The sequence below is a fragment of the Cervus elaphus genome, chromosome 9 (genome assembly GCF_910594005.1).
Source record: "Cervus elaphus chromosome 9, mCerEla1.1, whole genome shotgun sequence".
Lineage (NCBI taxonomy): Eukaryota > Metazoa > Chordata > Mammalia > Artiodactyla > Cervidae > Cervus > Cervus elaphus.
The window spans coordinates 40,102,398-40,122,741 of NC_057823.1; the positions used below are offsets into that span (position 1 = coordinate 40,102,398).

Genomic DNA, 20,344 nt, shown 5'->3' on the forward strand with positions numbered 1-20,344 from the left:
GAGCCCCTGCTCTAGACTCTGTGAGCCACAACTACTGAAGCCTGTGTGCCTTTGCGTCCATCCTTTGCAAAAAAAGAAGCCACCGCAATGAGAGGTTTGCACACAGCAATTAGAGAATAGTCTCTGCTCAAACAACTAGAAGAAGCCCACACATAGCAACAAAGACCCAGCTCAGCCAAAACTAAATAAATAAATAAAAAGAGAGAGATCACAAATCAGTAACCTAAACTACTTCAACACACTGGTAGAAGTGTACACTAAACCTAAAGCAAGCAAAGAAGGAAATAATAAAGAATACAGCAGACATTATTAAAATAGTGACTATAAAAACGTTGAAAAGCAGTGAAACCAAATGCTGACCCTTCAAAAAGATCTACACAATTGATATACATTTAGCGATATTAACCAAGATAAAAACAAAGATGACTTAAACTACCAGTATCAGAAATGAAAGAAGGACATTACTATTTACCTTAGAGAAATTTAAAAAGTCATAAAAGAATTCTATGAATTGTAGACCAAAAATTTATAAATTAGATGAAATAGATAAATTCCCAGAAAGACACAAACTACCAAAACTGGCTCAAGAAGAAATAGGCAATCTGAGTTTATCTAAGTAAGTGAAGAGTTTGAAATAGTGATTAAAAAACCTCCCACAGAGAAAAGCCCCGGCTCAGATGGCTTCATCACTGAATTCTACCAAACATTTAAAGAATTCATAACAATTCTTCAAAAACTGTTCTAAAAAATAGAACACAAAAAAAGGAGAAGGAATTCTCTCGCAGTTCAGTGGTCAGGGCTCTATGCTTCCACTGAAGGGGGCACCAGCTCAATCCTTGGTCAGGGAACTAAGATCCTACGTGCCACGTGGCACGGCTAAAATAAAATAATTTTTAAATTTTTTTAAACAAAAAATAGAAGTTGAGAGAATATTTCCCAAGTCATTTCATGGGGCCAATATAACTCTTATGCCAAAAATCAAAGACATCATAAAAAAAGAAAATTACCAATCAATATCTCTTATGAATATGGTTACAATAACCCTTGGAGAGGGAAATGGCAACCCACTCCAGTATTCTTGTTTGAAGAATCCCATGGACAGAGGAGCCTGGCGGGCCATGGTCCACAGGGTTGCAGTGAGTAGGACGCTACTGAAGTGACTAAGTATGCACGCACGCACAGTAATCCTCAACAAAATTTAGCATTTTATAAAAAGATTTGTTCAGGCTTCCCTGGTAGTCCAGTAGTTAAGAATCTGCCTGCCAGTGCAGGGGACACAGGTTCAATCCCTGAATGGGGAAGGTCCCACATGCTGCAGGGCAACTAAGCCTATGAGCCACAACTACAGAGACTGCATAATGCAACTACTGAACATTTGCACCCAGAGCCTGTGCTTTGCAACAAGAGAAGCCACCACAATGACAAGATTATGCATCACAACTAGAGAGTGGCCTACACTTGCCACAACTAGAGAAAGCCCATGCACAGCAGCAAAGACCCAGTGCAGCCAAACATAAATAAACAAAATAATTAATTAATAAAAAAAAGATTTGCTCACCATGATCAACTGGGATTTATTCTATTAATGGAAGGTTGGTTTAATATCTGAAAACCAATTAATATGGTACATCACATCAGTAATATATCACATCCAATACCTTTTTATGATTAAAAAAACTCAACAAACTTGGAATATAAAGGAATTAACCTCATAATGGACTTTTATGAAAAAAATCACAGTTAACATCACACTTAACAGTAAAAAATTAGATGCTTTCCCACTAAGATTTAGAATAAGACAAGAATGTTCACTCTTGCTACCTCTAATCAATATTATATTGGAGGTGCTAGCCAACACAATTAGAAAGAAATAAAAGGTATCTAGATTGAAAAGAAAGAAGTAAAATTATCTCCATTTTCAGATGGAATGAACTTGTATATAGGAATTCCTAAGGTTTCTACTAAAAAAATATTAAAACTAATAAATAAGTTCTGCAAAGTTGTAAAAGATTGATAAAAATAAATTATACTTCTATACATTTGCAATGAACAATCTGAATATGAAATTAAAAATAACATTTACAATACCATCATAAGGAATAAAATACTTAGGCAAAACTTTAACAAAAGACATGTAGAACTTATACTCTGAAAACTACAAAATGTTGTTGAAAAAAAAATTAAACTAGATCCAAATAATTGGAAAAATATCCCATGTTCTGATCAGAACTAACAGTTAATATACAACACTCCCAAACTGATCTACAGATTCAATACCATCTGTATCTCCTTTGTAGAAATTGACAAGCTAACACTAAGATTGGTACAGAAAACCAAGAATAGCCAAAGCAACACACTTTCCTATTTCAAATTTATTACAAAGCAATGATAATCAAGACAATTTGGTACTGGGAAAAGAGCAAACACACAGATCAATGGAATAGAAATGAGTGACCAAAAATAAAACCATGTATCTATGATCAGTTGATTTTAACCCAACCTTGGGACCAAAGTTGGGTGGTCCAAAGACCATCAATGGGAAAAGAACAGTGTTTTCAAGAAATGGTGTAGGAATAATTGGAATTAGACACTTACCTCACACAATATACAAAAATTAACTCAAAATTGATCAAAGATCTAAACATAAGAGGTAAAACTATAAAACTCTTGGAAGACAACATAGAGGGAATCTTCATGATCTTATATTTGGCAATGATATTTGAATAAGACATCAAAAGCACAGGCAACAAAAATTAAATTGACTTCATCAAAATTAAAAAATTTTGTGCGTGAAAGGACCCCATCAAAAGGGTGAAAAGACAACCCCAAAAATAGGGGGGAAATTTTGAAATCTGGTAAAGGATTAATGTCTAGAATTTTAAACTCACATCTCAAAGACAAACAGCACACACAAACAACCCCAATCCAAAAACAGGCAAAAGTCTTGAATAGACATTTCACCAAAGATGATATACAAATGCCTAATATGCATATGTGAAGATGCTTAACATTACTAGTCAAGTCAAAACCACAGTGAAATACCACTTCACATCCATTAGGATAGTTGTTATTTTTTTAAAGGGGGAAGGGAGCTCCCTGGTGGTCCAGTGACTAAGACTCAGGGGTCCCAGTGCAAGGGGCCTGGATTTGATCCCTGGTCAGGGAACTAAATCCCACATGCCCAAACTAAAAGATCCTTTGTGCCCCAGCTAAGATCTGGTGCAGTCAAATAATAAATAAATATTTCTTTTAAAAAAGGAAAATAAGAAATGGAGAAAGCAGAATCCTACCACATTGCTAGTGGTAATATAAAATGGTATAACCACTGTGGAAAACAGCTTAATAGTCTCTCAAAAAGACAAACACAGAATTACTATACAATCTAGCAATTCCACTCCTTAGTGTATAATCAAAATATAATTAAAAGCAGGGACTCACAATATCTAAAACGTATGTAGAACTCACACAACTCAATAGGAAAAAATAAACAATCAATTTTAAAATAGGCAGAATAGCTGAATAAACATTTTTCCAAACAAGACATATGGCCAACAAGTACTTGAAAAGGTGCTCAATATCACTAATCTTCAGCGAAATACAAATTGAAACCACAATGAGATATCACCTCACATCTGTTAGAATGGCTCTTATCAAAAAGACAAGTGATAGTAAGTGTTGGTTGAGGATGTGGAGATATTGGAGCCCTTGTGCACTATTAGTGGGAATGTAAAATGGTATAACCACTGTGGAAAACAGTATCAAGATTCCTTAAAAACTGAAAACAGTATTAGCACGCTCAGTCAGTCATGTCTGACTCTTCGTGACCCCATGGACCATAGCCTGCCAGGTTCCTCTGCCCATGGAATTTTCCAGGCAAGAATATTGGAGTGGTTTGCCATTTCCTACTCCAGGGGATCTTCCTGACCAGGGATCAAATCCGCGTCTCTTGCATCGCCTGCATTGGCAAGCAGATTCTTTACCACTAACAACATCTGGAAAGCCCCAGTTTTACCATATGATCCAGCAATTCTACTTCTAGGTATATACCCCAAAGAATTGAAAGTAGGGTCTCAAAGAGATATCTATAAACCCATGTTCATAGCAGCGTTATTCGTAATATATAAAACAAGAAAGCAATCCAAATGTCCATTGACAGATGAATGGATAAGTATCAATAAAAAGTAGCATATACACACATACAGTGAAACATTATCTACTCTTAAAAAGGAAGGAAATCCTGACATACCCCACAACACAGATGAACCTGGAAGAATTCTGCTGAGTGAAATAAGCCAGATACCAAAAGATAAATACTGGGACATCCCTGGTGTTCCAGTGGCTAAGAATCTGAGTTCCCAATGCAAAGGGCCTGGGTTCAATCCCTGATCAAGGAACTAGATCCCACATGCCACAACTAAATTTCAAATGCCACAACTAAATATCTCGCACACCCCAACAAAGACTCAGTGAAGCCAAAAAAAACCAAAAAGACAAATACTGTATGATTCCACTTACATGAGGTACTTAAAGTAGTCAAAATTGTAAAGAAGAAAGTATAATGGTGATTGCCAGGGGTTAGGGGAAGGGGAAAATGGGAGGTTATTGTTAAATGGGTTTTCATTTTACAAGATGAAAAAACAGATCTGGAAGTGATGGTGGTAATGATTACACAGTATGAATGTACACAATACCACTGAACTGGACACTTAAAAATGGTTAAGGGAACCTCCCTAGTAGTCCAATGGTTAAGAATCCACCTTCCAATGCAGGGGACTTAGGTTTAATTCTTGGTCAAGGAACTAAGATCCCACATACAGCAGGGGGACTAAGACTGTGAACCTCAACTTCTGAGCCTCTGCACACATTCTAGCATCCCTGAGCCACAACAAGGAGCCTGCATGCCACAGCAAAGTTTCCATGTGCCGCAACTGAGACCCTATGTTAGTCGCTCGGTTGTGTCCAACTCTTTGCTACCCTCTGGACTATAGCCTGCCAGGCTCCTCTGTCCATGGGATTCTCCAGGCAAGAATACTGGAGTGGGCTGCCATTCCCTTCTTCAGGGGATCTTCCAGACCCAGAAATTGAACCCAGGTCTCCTGCATTGTATGCAGATTCTTTCCCTCTGACCCTATGCAGCCAAATAAATAATCAAACATTTTTTTAAAAGGTTAAAATAGGGGAATTCTCTGGCAGTCTAGTAGTTAGGACTCAATGGTTCACTGCCAAGGGCCTAGGTTTGATCCCTAGTTGGGAAACTAAGATCCCCCCAAACCTCATGGAGCTGCCAAAATAAACAAATAAAAATACATTATTTAATGGTTACAGTAGGAACCATTTTATGTTCTGTGTATTTTACCAGAATAACAAAGTTGGGGGAAAAAACAAAAATTCACTGTCTTTGTCTCTAAACCTGCATACCTAATATATTCCTTATCTCTGTTAATGGCTTTACATACTATCTATTGTGCGTATTCCCTCCATCTAGAAGCCTCTTGGACCACCCTCCTGGGCACATTCTATGGGTCATGGACTCTTGAATTCAGAAAGGCATTTTGATCCACCCCCTCCTTTGCCTCTGCCTTGGTTCAGGTCCCTCTCATATCATGTTGTTTTTCAGTCATTAAGTCATGTCCAACTCTTTGTGACCCCATAGACTGCAGCACATCAAGCTCCCCTGTTCTTCATTATCTCCTGAAGTTTGCTCAGATTCACATCCATTGAGTCGGTGATGCTATCTCACCATCTCATTCTCTGTCACCCCTTTCTCCTCCTGCCCTTAATCTATCCCTACATCAGAGTCTTTTCAGTAAGTTGGCTCTTCACATCAGGTGGTCAAACCATTGGAGTGTCAGCATCAGTCCTTCCAATGAATATTCAGAACTGATTTCCTTTAGGATTGACTGGTTTGATCTCCTTGCTGTCCAAGGGACTCTCAAGAGTCTTCTCCAACACCACAGTTCAAAAGCATCAGTTCTTTGGTGCTCAGCCTTCTTTACGGTCCAGCTCTCACATCAGTATATGACTACTGGAAAAACCATGAAGTGAAGTAAAGTGAAGTCACTCAGTTGTGTCCGACTCTTTGCGACCCCGTGGACTGCAGCCTACTAGGCTCCTCCATCCGCGGGATTTTCGAGGCAAGAATGCTGGAGTGGGTTGCCATTTCCTTCTAGCTTTGACTATATTTTTTAGAGACCTTGGTTGGCAAAGTGATGTCTCTGCTTTTTAATATGATGTCTAGGTTTTTCACAGCTTTCCAAGGAGTAAGTGTCTTAATTTCATGACTGCAGTCACTGTTCACAGTGATTTGGGAGCCCAAGAAAATAAAATCTTTCACTGCTTCCCCTTTTTCCCTTCTATTTGCCCTGAAGTGATGGGACCAGGTGCCATATTGCAATAGCTTACGCACTATCACCAGCTTTATGTTTAAAACCCAATCCTATCATTTTTCTGCATAAAAATATTTAATCTCATCACTGCCCACAGAACAAGCACAGCTCTCTCAAAGTATTCTCAGCATAACTTTCTACGTCTAGCTCCTATCAGTCTCCAGACTAGACTCCAGCTTCCATTTCCTAGGGTCACACATACATGCCTTACTGTCTGTTATACAGTTTTCCCATTATCTAAAACTAACTTTCTCTCCTTCCGATAAAGAATTTGTAATCACCCTCCAAAGCTCAAAATCGACATCTCCTCCCTGATTCTCCATTCAAGACACTTGGGTGCTTCTTCCATCAGTCAGTCAATAAAAACTGAAAGCCAACTATGTGCCCTAGTACTCCTCTGTCCATGGAACTCTCCAGGCAAGAATACTGAAGTGTGTAGCCTTTCCCTTCTCCAGGAGATCTTCCTGACCCAGGGATTGAACCCAGGTCTCCTGCATTGCAGGCAGATTCTTTACCCTCTGAACCACCAGGGAAGAATAATACAAGGTACTAAGGCTACAGCAAACAAGAGTCTGTCTGACCCAGATTCTAGTAGTGTGCTGCCGTGCTGAATTGCTTCAGTCATGAAAAACTCTTTGCGACCCCATCGACTGTAGCCCACCAGGCTCCTCTGCCCGCAGGATTTCCCAAACAAGAATACTGGAGTGGGTGGCCATTTCTTTCTCCAAAATAAATAAATAAACTTTTTTTTTTTTAAAGAAAAGCTGATTGTTGGCAGCTCAATAATTATATATATTTTTGAAACATAAAGGACTTCCCTGGTCGTCCAGTGGTTAAGACTCCACACTTTCCATGAAGGGGCACAGATTGGATTCCTGGGCAGGGAAGTTCCCCATGTTGTGGGGTGTAACCAAAAATTAACTAATTGATTAATTAGTTATAAAACAATAGCATAAAAAGCAAAAATTGTTAGCATTAAGCTATTTTAATTCTCTAGCATTATTCAAGAAGTGTGAAAAATACTAATTTAGGGTAAATTATGGTGAGCTAAGAATGTTTATTATAATCCCCAGATGTTGTTGTTCAGTCACTAAGTCATGTCCGACTCTTTGCTACCCCATGGACTGCAGTATGCCAGGCTTCTCTGTCCTTCACTATCTCTCGGAGTTTGCTCAAACTCATGTCCATTGAGTCAGCAATGTCATCCAACCTCTGCTGTCCCCTCCTTCTTTTGCCTTCAATCTTTCCCAGCATCAGGGTCTTTTCTAATGAGTCAGCTCTTCACATCAGGTGGCCCAGGTATTGGAGCTTCAACTTCAGCATCAGTCCTCCCAATGAATAGTCAGGGTTGATGTCTTTTAGAATTGACTGATTTTATCTCCTTGCTGTCCCAGGGACTCTCAAGAGTCTTCTCCAGCACCACAGTTCACACCACTAAAAAAGTAATCAAATAATAATCAAATATCTAAATAGTTAAATGCTAACGAAAATAAAGACTAAAAAGTGGAATGATAAAAATCATTGTTCAGGGCTTCCCTGGTGGCTCAACAGTAAAGAATCTGCCTGCCAATGCAGGAGACACAGATTCGATCCCTGGTCCAGGAAGATCCCACGTGCCTGGGGCAACTGGGCCAGTGTACCACAACTGCTGAGCCCATGAGCCCTGGAGCTTGTGCTCTTCAACAAAAGAACCCACCGCAGTGAGAAGCCCGAGCACTGCAACTAGAGTAGCTCCCGCTCATCCCAGCTAGAGAAAAGCCCACGCGGCAGCGAAGATCCAGCACAGCCAAAAATAAATATATAGATTTTTTTAAAGTCATTGTTCAATACAAAAGAAGGCCAAAAAAGAGAAAAAATGAAGGAACAAAGAACAGATAGAACAAATAAAATAAATAGCCAAATAGAAATAAACCCACTATATCATAACAAAATTAAATGGAAATGAAGTAAAATACTCTAAATAAAAAATAAAGATTATCAGACTGGATTTTAAAAATACAACTATATGCTATTTACAAGTGACACACTTTAAATATAAGGTCATCAAGATTAAAAGAACACAAAAAAACAGGATCAAAAAAGATGTGCCATACAAATACAAACAGAAGAAATTAGCTAAATTATTATAGGGCAAAATAAGCTTTCAGATAAGTTCACACTGATAAAAGTGTTTGTATAGCTGAAAATACAAGTTTCTAATTATATCTTTAGAAATAAAATATATGAAACAAAAAATAACAGAACCAAAAAGTAGACAAACCCACAATCATTGCTGGAGACTCGAACACACATGTCTCAGTAATTGACAGAACTAGTAAAGTATCAGTAAGGATACAGAAGATCTGAACCTACTATCAACTACATTGGCATAACTAAATAATAATACAATACTATACCCATCAACTTCAAAATACATTCTTTTTAAATACAAATGAAATGTTCACCAAATAGACCAATATGCTGGCCCATAAAACAAATCTCAAGAGACTTCAAAAGACTGAAGTTTTACACGGTATGTTCTCTGATCACAATGAATTAAATAATAAATTAACATGAAATCAAAAGGAGCCCCAAATATATGGAAATTAAGCAACTCATTTATACAAAGCTCAAGATCAGGCAAAACGAATCTACAGAAATAGAGTTGAAGATAATTTCTTTTGGGTAAGAAGAGACAGTGAGCATTCTGAGACTCTGAATGTTCTATATCTTAATATAGGCAGTGGGTTTACAGATGTATTTATATATAAAATTCATTCAAGATTTATATTTATACACTTTAAGTAAGTTGTATATAAAAATGTAAATTAGAGGGACTTCCCTGCTAGTTCAGTGGTTAGGAATCCACGTGCCAATGCAGGGGACACAGGTTGGATCTCTGATCTGAGAAAATTCCACATGCTGCAGGGCAACGAAGCACGTGAGCCACAACTACTGAGCCTCTTTACCACAGCTACTAAAGCTTGCATGCCCTAGAGCCTGTGCTCCTCAGAAAAAGACGCCTCCAGCATGAGAAGTTCATGCACCTCAGCTAGATGGTAGCCTCCACTTAAGGCAACTAGAGAAAGCCCGTGCACAGCAGCAAAGACCCAGCGCAACCAAAAAGTAATTAATTAATTAATTTAAAAGAAACCGATCGCTGCTAATTTTTTTTAATGTAAATTAGAATAAAAGACATTGGGAATTCTCTGGCAGTCCAGTGGTTAGAACTCAGCATTCTTAGTGCCAGGGCCCAGGGTTCAATCCCTGGTCAGAGACCTAAGATTCCACAAACTATGTGGTGCAGCCAAAAAAAAGCATATAAAGAAAACAGACATTAAATTCCCTAGTACCTAAAAAATATCTAGTTTATGGTTGCATTCTAAGTCACTTCAGTTGTGTCTAACTCTTTGTGACCCCATGAACTGTGGCCCACCAGGTTCCTCTGGCCAAGGGATTCTCCAGGCAAGAATACTGGACTGGGTTGCCATGCCCTCCTCCAAGAGAATCTTCCCGACCCAAGGATCAAACCTGCATTTCTTTATGTCTCCTGCATTGGCAGGAGGGATTTTAACCCCTGGGAAGCCATCTAGTTCATGGAGAATGCTTAATAAATGTTTAATGAATTAAAAAAGGAGGGAGAAATAAAGAATAGAATGAAAAGGTCTAACATACTTTTAATATCATTTACATCAATTAGATTGGCAAGAGATAAAGAAGTTAGCTAGTACCAAGTGCTATAGAGAATGAAAATCAGTGGAAACCCTTATACTTTGCTGATGAGAATATACATTGATTCAATCACTTTAGAAAGCAATTTGGTGTTAGCTTATAAAGTATATCATTCACATACTCTGCTGCTGCTGCTGCTGCTAAGTCGCTTCAGTCGTGTCCGACTCTGTGCGACCCCATAGACGGCAGCCCACCAGGCTTCCCTGTCCCTGGGATTCTCCAGGCAAGAATACTGGAGTGGGTTGCCATTTCCTTCTCATGAAAGTGAAAAGTGAAAGTGAAGTCTCTCAGTCGTATCTGATTCTTCACGACCCCACGGTCTGCAGCCTACCAGGCTCCTCCGTCCATGGGATTTTCCAGACAAGAGTACTGGAGTGGGGTGCCATTGCCTTCTCCTCACATACCCTATCACCTGACAATTCAGCTCCTAGGTGTGGATCCTATGAAGCTCCTGCCCAAATGCCCCAAGAATTAATTATAAGAATGTTAATAGTAGCGCTGCTGAAGAGCAAAAACTGGAAACATCTCAAATGTCCATCAGTAGTAGAACAGATAAGCAATTATGGTATATACACACAATAAAATATTGTCCCCCAGTGATTATGAATAAAACATAGTTGCTTGCAACAACATAGATACTAGAAATTTAATGTTAAATGAGAAAGGACAATCACAGAAAAAAATACAAGCAGTATGATATGCTTATGAAGCTCAAATGCAAACAAAATTAAACAAAATGTTGTCTAAGCATATATGCAACTTGTTTAAAGCAAGGAAATTATAAATACAAAATTCAAAATGACAGTTAGGAAGAGGTGGGGAGACAGATAACATCCTAGTTCAGACTGGATGGTGACTTCATGAGTGTTCATTATATTTTCACTCTTTATAATTTATATGTAATATTTTATATGTATTAAATATGATAACAAAATATTTGTAAATAATGAAAAAGGCAGTAGAAAATGTTATAGGAGCATGCAGAAAATGAGTTGTTTACTTCTTCCTGGAAGAGAGGAGACATTAAGGAGAATTTCATCTAGTAGGTGTGTCAGGAGTCCCCAGGTTCAGTGATTCACTAGAAGACCTCAGAGGACTCAGTATATAACTGTACTCATAGCTATGATATATTTTAGCCAAAAGACGAAAAATAATCAACAAAGGGAAAGCGGGCACGCGGCAAAGTCCAAAGGAAACCAGGCATAAACATCCAAGAGTCCCTTCCCAGTAGAGTCACACAGGACATAATCAATTTCTCCAGGATGAAATTATAGCCCCACCTGTGAGGTGCTGTCTACCAGAGGAACACGCCTGAGCCTAGGAATCCATGGTTTTTATCAGAGGTTAGTCATGTAGGCACTCTGCCGAGCATGTACGAAAATTTCAGACTCCTAAAAGGAAAGCAGGTGTTTAGCATAAACCATATTCCTAGCACAGTTTAGGCTCAGTGATCCACTGCTATATGTTAGGGTAGTTAGAAACCCTCCTAAAATCCAAATTCCCAGATGCTAGCCAAAGGCCAACCTTGAAAGCAGGACTTTCAGAGAACAACAGTCTCAGGCCTGCTACATCAACTTTTTTCTGCATAGTTAGTAATACTGCGTCTGATATTTGAGGTGAAACTTCAAGAAACATGTCAAATGGATAAAGTAATGTGGTGAAAGAGCATTAAAGCCAGTAGGAACAGTATTTGCAAAGGTAAATAGGTATGAAAAGATGCCCTAGTTGGGTAACAAACCACAGTGGGGAAGTCCTTTCAATATGGGTGGAGCACAAGGTACTTAGGGTTAGGGTTAGACTTAAATTGAAGAAAGTAGGGAAAACCACTAGACCATTCAGATATGACCTAAATCAAATTCCTTACGATTATACAGTGGAAGTGACAAATAGATTCAAGGGATTAGATCTGATAGACACAATGCCTGAAGAACTATGGATGGAGGTTCGTGACATTGTACAGGAGACAGGGATCAAGACCATCCCCAAGAAAAAGAAATGCAAAAAAGCAAAATGGCTGTCTGAGGAGGCCTTACAAATAGCTGTGAAAAGAAGAGAAGTGAAAAGCAAAGGAGAAAAGGAAAGGTATACCCATTTGAATGCAGAGTTCCAAAGAATAGCAAGGAGAGATAAGAAAGCCTTCCTCAGTGATCAGTGAAAAGAAATAGAGGAAAACAATAGTATAGGAAAGACAAAAGATCTCTTCAAGAACATTAGAGACACAAAGGGAACATTTCATGCAAAGATGGGCACAATAAAGGACAGAAATGGTATGTAGGTGCCAAGAATACACAGAAGAACTATATAGAAAAGATCTTCATGACCCAGATAATCATGATGGTGTGATCACTCACCTAGGGCCAGACACCCTGGAATGAGAAGTCAAGTGGGTCTCCTTAGGAAGCATCACTACGAACAAAGCTGGTGGAGGTGATGGAATTCCAGTTGAGCTATTTCAAATCCTAAAACATGATGCTGCACTCAATATGCCATCAATGGCCACAGGACTGGAAAAGGTCAGCTTTCATTCCAATCCCAAAGAAAGGCAATGCCAAAGAATGCTCGAACTACCGCACAATTGCACACATCTCACACACTAATAAAGCAATGGTCAAAATTCTCCAAGCCAGGCTTCAACAGTATATAAACCAAGAAACTCAAGTTGGTTTGAGAAAAAGCAGAGGAACCAGAGATCAAATTGCCAAGATCCGTTGGATCATCAAAAAAGCAAGAGAGTTCCAGAAAAACATCTATTTCTGCTTAATTGACTATGCCAAAGCCTTTGGCTGTGTGGACCACAATAAACTGTGGAAAATTCTTCAAGAGATGGGAACACCAGACCACCTGCGCTGCCTCTTGAGAAATGTGTATGCATGTCAGGAAGCAACAGTTAGAACTGGACATGGAACAACAGACTGGTTCCAAATGGGGAAAGAAGTACGTCAAGGCTGTATATTGTCACCCTGCTTACTTAACTTCTATGCAGAATACATCATGAGAAACACTGGGCTGAATGAAGCACAAGCTGGAATCAAGATTGCCAGGAGAAATATCAATAACCTCAGATATGCAGATGACACCACCCTTATGACAGAAAGCGATGGAGAACTGAAGAGTTTCTTGATGAAAGTGAAAGAGGAGAGTGAAAAAGTTGGCTTAAAACTCAACAGTCAGAGCCACCTGGAAAGTTCCTTCACATATACAGACATACATGCATATAGTTACAGATCTACAAATCATTGATAATGTACATACATTATGGTCATACAGATTGACAGGAGATTGAATACAGATCTGAAGGCATGATGGGACTCATATTTGTGCATTTTTGGATTCAGGCCTATTAATGTTTGAATACAGACATACACAAGTAGGGGTTGTGCCATAATTCATACCAGAATAAGACGTTAAGTCCTTTCTGACCAGCTTACTGAAAATGTGAATTGAATATAAGTAAGAAAAGCAAAAGGCAAAATTTTATATACTCCATGGAGATGATTGTAAATTTTTATTAAAATGTCAATCAGTTTAAAAAAAAAAACTCAACAGTCAGAAAACTAAGATCATGGCATCCGGTCCCATCACTTCATGGCATATAGATTGGGAAATAGTGACAGACTTTATTTTCTGGGGTTTCAAATCACTGCAGATTGTGACTGCAGCCATGAAATTAAAAGACGCTTGCTCCTTGGAAGAAAAGCTATGACCAACCTAGACAGAATATTAAAAAGCAGAGACATTACTTTGCCAACAAAGGTCCATCTAGTCAAAGCTATGGTTTTTCCAGTAGTCTTGTATGGATGTGAGAGTTGGACTATAAAGAAAGCTGAGTGCCGAAGAACAGATGCTTTTGACCTGTGGTGTTGGAGAAGACTCTTGAGAGTCTCTTGGACTGCAAGAAGATCCAATCAGTCCATCCTAAAGGAAATCAGTCCTGAATATTCATTGGAAGGACTGATGCTGAGGCTGAAGCTCCAATACTTAGGCTACCTGATGTGAAGAACTGGCTCACTGGAAAAGACCCTCCCTGATGCTGGGAAAGATTGAAGGCATGATGAGAAGGGGACGACAGAGGATGAGATGGTTGGATGGCATCACCGACTTAATGGACATGAGTTTGAGTATGCTCCAGGAGTTGGTGATGGACAGGGAGGCCTGGTGTGCTGCAGTCCATGGAGTCGCAGAGTTAGACACAACAGAATGACTGAACTGAACAAGATGCTTGGGAAAATACCAGAAGAAGGAAGTGGAGAGGGAAAGAGTCAGACTATAATGAACCTCTTACACCACAGTGGGACATTTTAACTCTGTCCTGAAAGCAATGGGGAGACAAAAGTTTTGTCAGTGAGGGGGTAGAGTACAATGCCTAACTGAAACAGACTGTTTATGTCCTTCCAAAATTATGATGTTGGAATCCTAATATCCCTGTTATGGTACTTGGAGGTGGGCCCTTTGGGAGGTGAATAGGTGATGAGGATGGTACCCTTATTAATGGGATTAGTGCCCTTATAAAAGAGATCCTAGAAAGCTCCCTCACCCTGTCTGCCATGTGAGGACAGACTATCTATGAACCAGGAAGAAGGCCCCCACCTGACACCAGCTCTGCCAGCACTTCAGTCTTGGACATTCCAGCCTCCAGAACTATAAGAAATAAATGCTTGTCATTTAAACTGCTCAATCTATCATAGTATGTTATAACAGCCCAGATGAACTAAGACACTGGCACATAATGTAGTAGGCTCTAAATAAAGCCTGCTGATTTGATGTGACTAAAACTACTATGCCAGTTCAAGATCTGTACTGATTTCTTGAAAATCCTTTGGTAGAGATGACAGAACTTCATTGATCATTCTAAGCCATTCTAGATTTCATTAGATACACTAACTAGACTATATCACTCTGACCCACAATCAAATGTACAGACTATTAATTGAAACTGGTTCTCAGAATTATAGGATCTAAAACTGGCTCTAGAAAAGCAGGATTAAAGTGATACAGTCTTTACCGAGATGGAGACTAGAGTGTAGTATCAATTTGTTAAATTACAGGAAAATGTGGGTCTTGGAATAAACCGGTAACAACTACTATGTATTATGTGCCAGGCAATGTGCTAGGTAGTTTGAGATTATTTTTGTTAATCTTCACAACCACCATTTAAAATGGTTATCATTTTTTCATTTACAGATGAAGAAGCCGACTTACAAATGTGAAACAATTTACCTAAGGTCACATAAGTCATGGGAGCAGAATGGAGCAGTTGACGTCAAGCTGAGAACCTCACAGCTTTAAATGACTGCCTGTTTGTTTTTTTCCTCAGAGATTATTGAGGTTAATCCCCAGCGGCTTGCCTCAGATATCATCTAGGTCCAAAATATCATGACCATCCACTGCCCCTCATATGGCTCTGACTATCCACCTCTTCCTCCCCAAGGGTGACTTGGTAGAGCTTAAAATAGTTAGAATCCCTAGGCTGCCACAAGGGTAATGAGAAGAAGCAGTCTTATCTGTTTACTCTAACTTGCCATACAGACATGCTCATTTTCTAAGTGGCCTATGACACTGAAAAAGTTGAGCAGCTCTACTTGAAACCAGTCTAATCTTCCTCCTCTCAAAATCCTCCGGAAATCCCAATCTGGGATCAGCAAACTCCAGTATACCCTCAATCTGTCCTTGGAAAGTCACTGAATTAAAATTTGGCATCTGCTGAAGACACTGCTTCCCTGAAGACACTAATAAAAATGACCCAGCCTGAGAAATAGACTAGGATTGTAGCAAAGATCATTCCCAGAGTGTGGCTTTTCCACCATTTCCCTCAGGAACACCCATAATGTTTTTTAGATTAATTTTTCAGGTTTGAGATAACACTTGGTCATATCCTGTTTAAAAAAAACAAACAAACAACTAATCTATGGCCACTTCTAACAGCTAGAGATGTGTTTGCCTCATATAGGGTAGCCCAGAAACCATCATGATCCCCTCAACTGTGGCTTCATTGTTCCACCCTATCCACACTAGACATGTATTTTGTTTTTGTTTTTTTCTGTTTTATTTTATTAATGCTTCAAATTGTTAGGAAAAACGCCGCGGGAGGAAAAAAGCCGCCTCTAAGGACCGGTGGTAAAGGCCTTTATTAAGCGTCGCTCTTGGGCAGAACTCCCAGGGGCTGGTGAGTGAGGAGACAAAGGGAGTCTGCGAGGTATGAGGGGTGGGGAGGGGTTTTATAGCCAGGGTCGGTGTCCAAGCCAGGTCTTTTCATATAAGGAAGAAAGCGCGGGCTACAGCGGTGGTCAGTGTCCGAGGGCTCTATGTTGGTACCTGATTGGACCAGGCTGCAGGGGGCCAGCCCCTGGAAGTTTAGCCAGCCTCCGGAATTTGCCTTGCAGCACTTTTCCCGGGGGCATGCCCCGACCTTTCACAAATGTCTTGGGCCTTGTAGACCAGGATGGAACTGTCCCTCTCAGGGTTCGCTAATTATAGAGATAGAAAACAACTTGCCTTCAATCACACTTTTTTGTGCAAACCAACCAATCCAAACCAGTATGCCTAACCACCTCCTTTATGGACTCTCATGCACCAAACCAATATTCTCACTGCCCTAAATCACCCAGGGCCAGGTACCAGAAAACTAGGGATCACCCATATGGCCCAGAGCCCTGTTGAGGTTATTCAAACTGGGACTTCCCTGGTGGTCCAGTGGTTAAGAATCCACCTGCCAATGCAGGAGACATGGGTTCAATCCCAGGTGGGAGAGGATCACATGTGCCACAGGGCAACTAAGCCCGTGTGCTCCAGCTACTGAGCTCATGCACCACAGCTAGAGGAAGCCCACACACAATGAAGACCCAATACAGCCAAAAATAAAAATAAATAAATATTTTAAAATAACAACATTCTTTAAAAAAAAAAAGGAAAAGAAATTTTCAGAGTAGCCAACTCAATCTCTTTCTTTGCCTCACCCATTCCTTCTTGTGGAAACCATAATAAAGTCTCTGGGCAAAGCTTTCTACACACACCTTCTGCCTCCTGGCCAACTTTCAGGCTTAGGTCCCTGCATGCGCCTCTTGGGAACTCTGCATAATAAAACTTTCAGTGGCATTGGACTCCTGTGTCATAACTCAGCCACCTCTATAAATTAAGTACTGGGCACAATCAAAACATTTGACACTTCCATTATAGCAGTTAACATATACTCTCAGATATTATGTATATAGTAGATACTTTCATCTCCAGAGTCTAATCTCTCTGAGAGCATGAACCATATTTTACTAAAAAGCTCTGTAGTGTGGGTTCGCATGCCCAAGAATGCACACAATCAGTGTTTATCCAACTAATTTGCTGAACTGTGGTCAATTCCTGTCCCTTGGCAAAGCCATTTCCTTGCGATTGTTCTTCTCCCATAGCAACAGTACACCGTAGGATATGCAGAGAAGTGGTTCTCATTTCCCACAGGGAAGAAATAAAAAAGTCAGCCCCACAAACACAAGGCATTACCTAGACTACTGAGTCCCAATAAGGAGTCCAGGCCTAGACCAATATTAGAGGCATTTACACAGAGACAAAGATGCAAACCGGTGACATGGCTGTTCAGATAGTGCTGTGGCTCAGGACTCTGCGTCAGTAACAACACAGGAGACAAATCGTGACAGCATTCATTGGAGAATAAATGGAAATTATTTTGAGTATCTAATTGGATTGACAATGAGGAACTGGGGATTCTTTTTCAAAAACCTAAAGCATCTTAACTATCCCATTCTCAAGATTTGCTCCACTGTTGTTTTTTAAATTATATATGCTTGAGTTCTGGGACTTAAACAGAGATACTCTCTATCCCTCAGTATTTCTGGCTGAATAATTCAGATGCCCTGGAGATGGAGATGGCAAACCACTCCAGTATTCTTGCCTGGAGAATCCCATGGACAGAGGAGCCTGGTGGGCTACAGTCCAAAGGGTTGCAGAGTTGGACATGACTAAAGCGACTTAGCAAGCAACAAAATGCAAATATAAGTATCTAGAAATACTCTTTAAGATAAATAAGTAACATATAGTCATCGGTTTTTAGGTCATCTGTTATTGGCAAAAAGACATGGATTTGCAGTCTGAGGACTGGTATGTTCAAGTACAAGAGTGACTAGGCTCTGTCATTAATCAGCTGTGTGACCCTGATAAAATCTTTACCTCTCTGCCTTTATTGACAAATAAGAATCTATCATAAGAGAACCACCCTGACGCTTAAATGTTAAAGATGCTTCATCTGCTTCTGGCGTGAGCCATGGCGGTGGCAAATTCAAGTTCTATCAATCCCATGGTATTCTTTGATGACAGCATTGGCAGCCAGGAAGTTGGCCGCATGAAGACTGAGCTCTTTGCAGACGTTGTGCCTAAGACTGCTGAGAATTTTAGGCAGTTCTACAAAGAAGAATTCAGAAAAGATGGGGTTCCAATAGGATACAAAGGGAGCGCCTTCCACAGGGTCATAAAAGATTTCATGATTCAGGGTGGAGATTTTGTTAATGGAGATGGTACTGGAGTCACCAGTATCTACTGGGGGCTGTTTGCAGATGAAAATTTTAAGCCTAGACACTCAGCTCCAGGCCTGCTTTCCATGGCAAACAGTGGTCCCAGTACAAATGGCTGCCAGTTTTTCATCACCTGCTGTAAGTGTGATTGGCTAGATGGGAAGCTCATGGTGTTTGGAAAAATCACTGATGCACTTTTGGTGATGAGAAAGATTGAGAATGTTCCCACAGGCCCCAACAATATGACCAAGCTGCCTGTGGTGATCTCACAGTGTGGGGAGATTTAGTCCAAAGGGAGACTGAATCAGACCCTCTACCTCTGCCACTGCAGGCCTTCCCTTGCTCGATGTGATGCTCTTGAATAAGATAACTTGGATTGGCCCCTGTGCTGGTTTCCCTGCTGGCTGCTGCCCCATTTGACCAAGAGAGCTTGGAAGCATCACAGATTCAGAACCGAAGATTTTGTGTTTAAGTCAACTGTAAATAAAGTTATTGATTTTTTTAATGTTAAAGGTGCTTCATAAACTACAAAGCTCTGCACAAACATTAGTCCTCTCTTGCACTGGAAGCTCCAAAGCCTGGCATGAGACCTGGCACAGAGCTAGAATTCAAAATCCACAGACTTAAGTAAGTAACTTATGAGTTGTGTGATCTCAGGCAACAAAAATCTCTTCTCCTGTACTTCCTCCTCCTCCTCCTTTGATATCACTGTCATCCTTGTTCACTGGACTACAGTCATACTGTCCATTTTCTTGTCCTCCTAAACAGCAAGCTTACTCCTGCCTCAGGGCCTTTGCACCTACTGTTTCCTCTGCCTGGATCACTCTTCCCCAGCTCTTTGCATGGACATTCCATTCTCCTCAGTCAGGTCTTAAGCCAAATGTCATTTCTTCAGAGGCTTTCTCTTACCACCCTAACTAATGTTCCTCTCCTATCATTCACCCAATATATATTCCTGCTTTATTTTCTCTACCTGTTGACTTATTACACTCTCCTTCACTAGAATAAAAAACACTCTACTAGAAATTCCTTGTCTTTTTTTTTTTAATAATTTATTTGTTTGGCTGTATCAGGTCTTAGTTGTGGCACGTGGGATATTAGATATTCATTGCAGCATGGTGGTTCTTTAGTTGCAGCATGTGGGATCTGGTTCCCTGACCAGGGATTGAACCTGAGCCCCCTGCATTAGGAGTGCAGTCTTAACCACTGAACCACCAGGGAAGTCCCTCCTGTGTGTCTTGTTCACCACTGTATTCCAATGCCCCAAAACATCTAGCTCATAGAAAATTCTCAACAAACATCTGAATAAATAAGACTGAAATAACTTTATATCAAAAGTTTCATTTATTCAACAAATATTTTGTATGCACCTATGAGGATTCAGGCTTTATTTCAAAGTGGCGGAGATTCAGCTGAGAACAAAAGAGACAAAATTCCTCCTTTCTTGGGGCTTGCCTTCTAGTGGGGAAACAAACAAGATAAAAAGAGAAGTACATGCTATATCTGACAGTGTTTTAGGGAGAAAAAATAAAGAGAGCTGTAAAGGAGGATATGAAGTGTATGTGGAGGGGCACACAGAAATGAGACTGAGCCATGATGGTATATGGCGGAAGTGCATTCCAGAACAGGGTAAGTGGGACAGGAATGTAGGGGTTGGAGGCTAACACAGTAGGTGATGAGGTCAGGAAGGTTAAGAGAATTCATGTTGTATTGTGCCCTATCGACTAAACCAAG

The 20,344-nt window shown here is 40.0% G+C and overlaps 1 protein-coding gene across 1 annotated transcript; it reads left to right on the plus strand.

The window, feature by feature from the left end:
- Positions 1–18,360: 18,360 nt before the first annotated feature.
- Positions 18,361–19,107, plus strand: LOC122700936 (peptidyl-prolyl cis-trans isomerase H-like). Its single transcript, XM_043913960.1, has one exon. The coding sequence runs from the start codon at positions 18,364–18,366 to the stop codon at positions 18,895–18,897; it is 534 nt and encodes a 177-aa protein (XP_043769895.1). The 5' UTR covers positions 18,361–18,363; the 3' UTR covers positions 18,898–19,107.
- Positions 19,108–20,344: the final 1,237 nt, after the last annotated feature.

Bases quoted from the DNA above. Each gene is read 5' to 3' on its own strand.
- LOC122700936 (XM_043913960.1), top strand. From the start codon at position 18,364: ATGGCGGTGGCAAATTCAAGTTCTATCAATCCCATGGTATTCTTTGAT.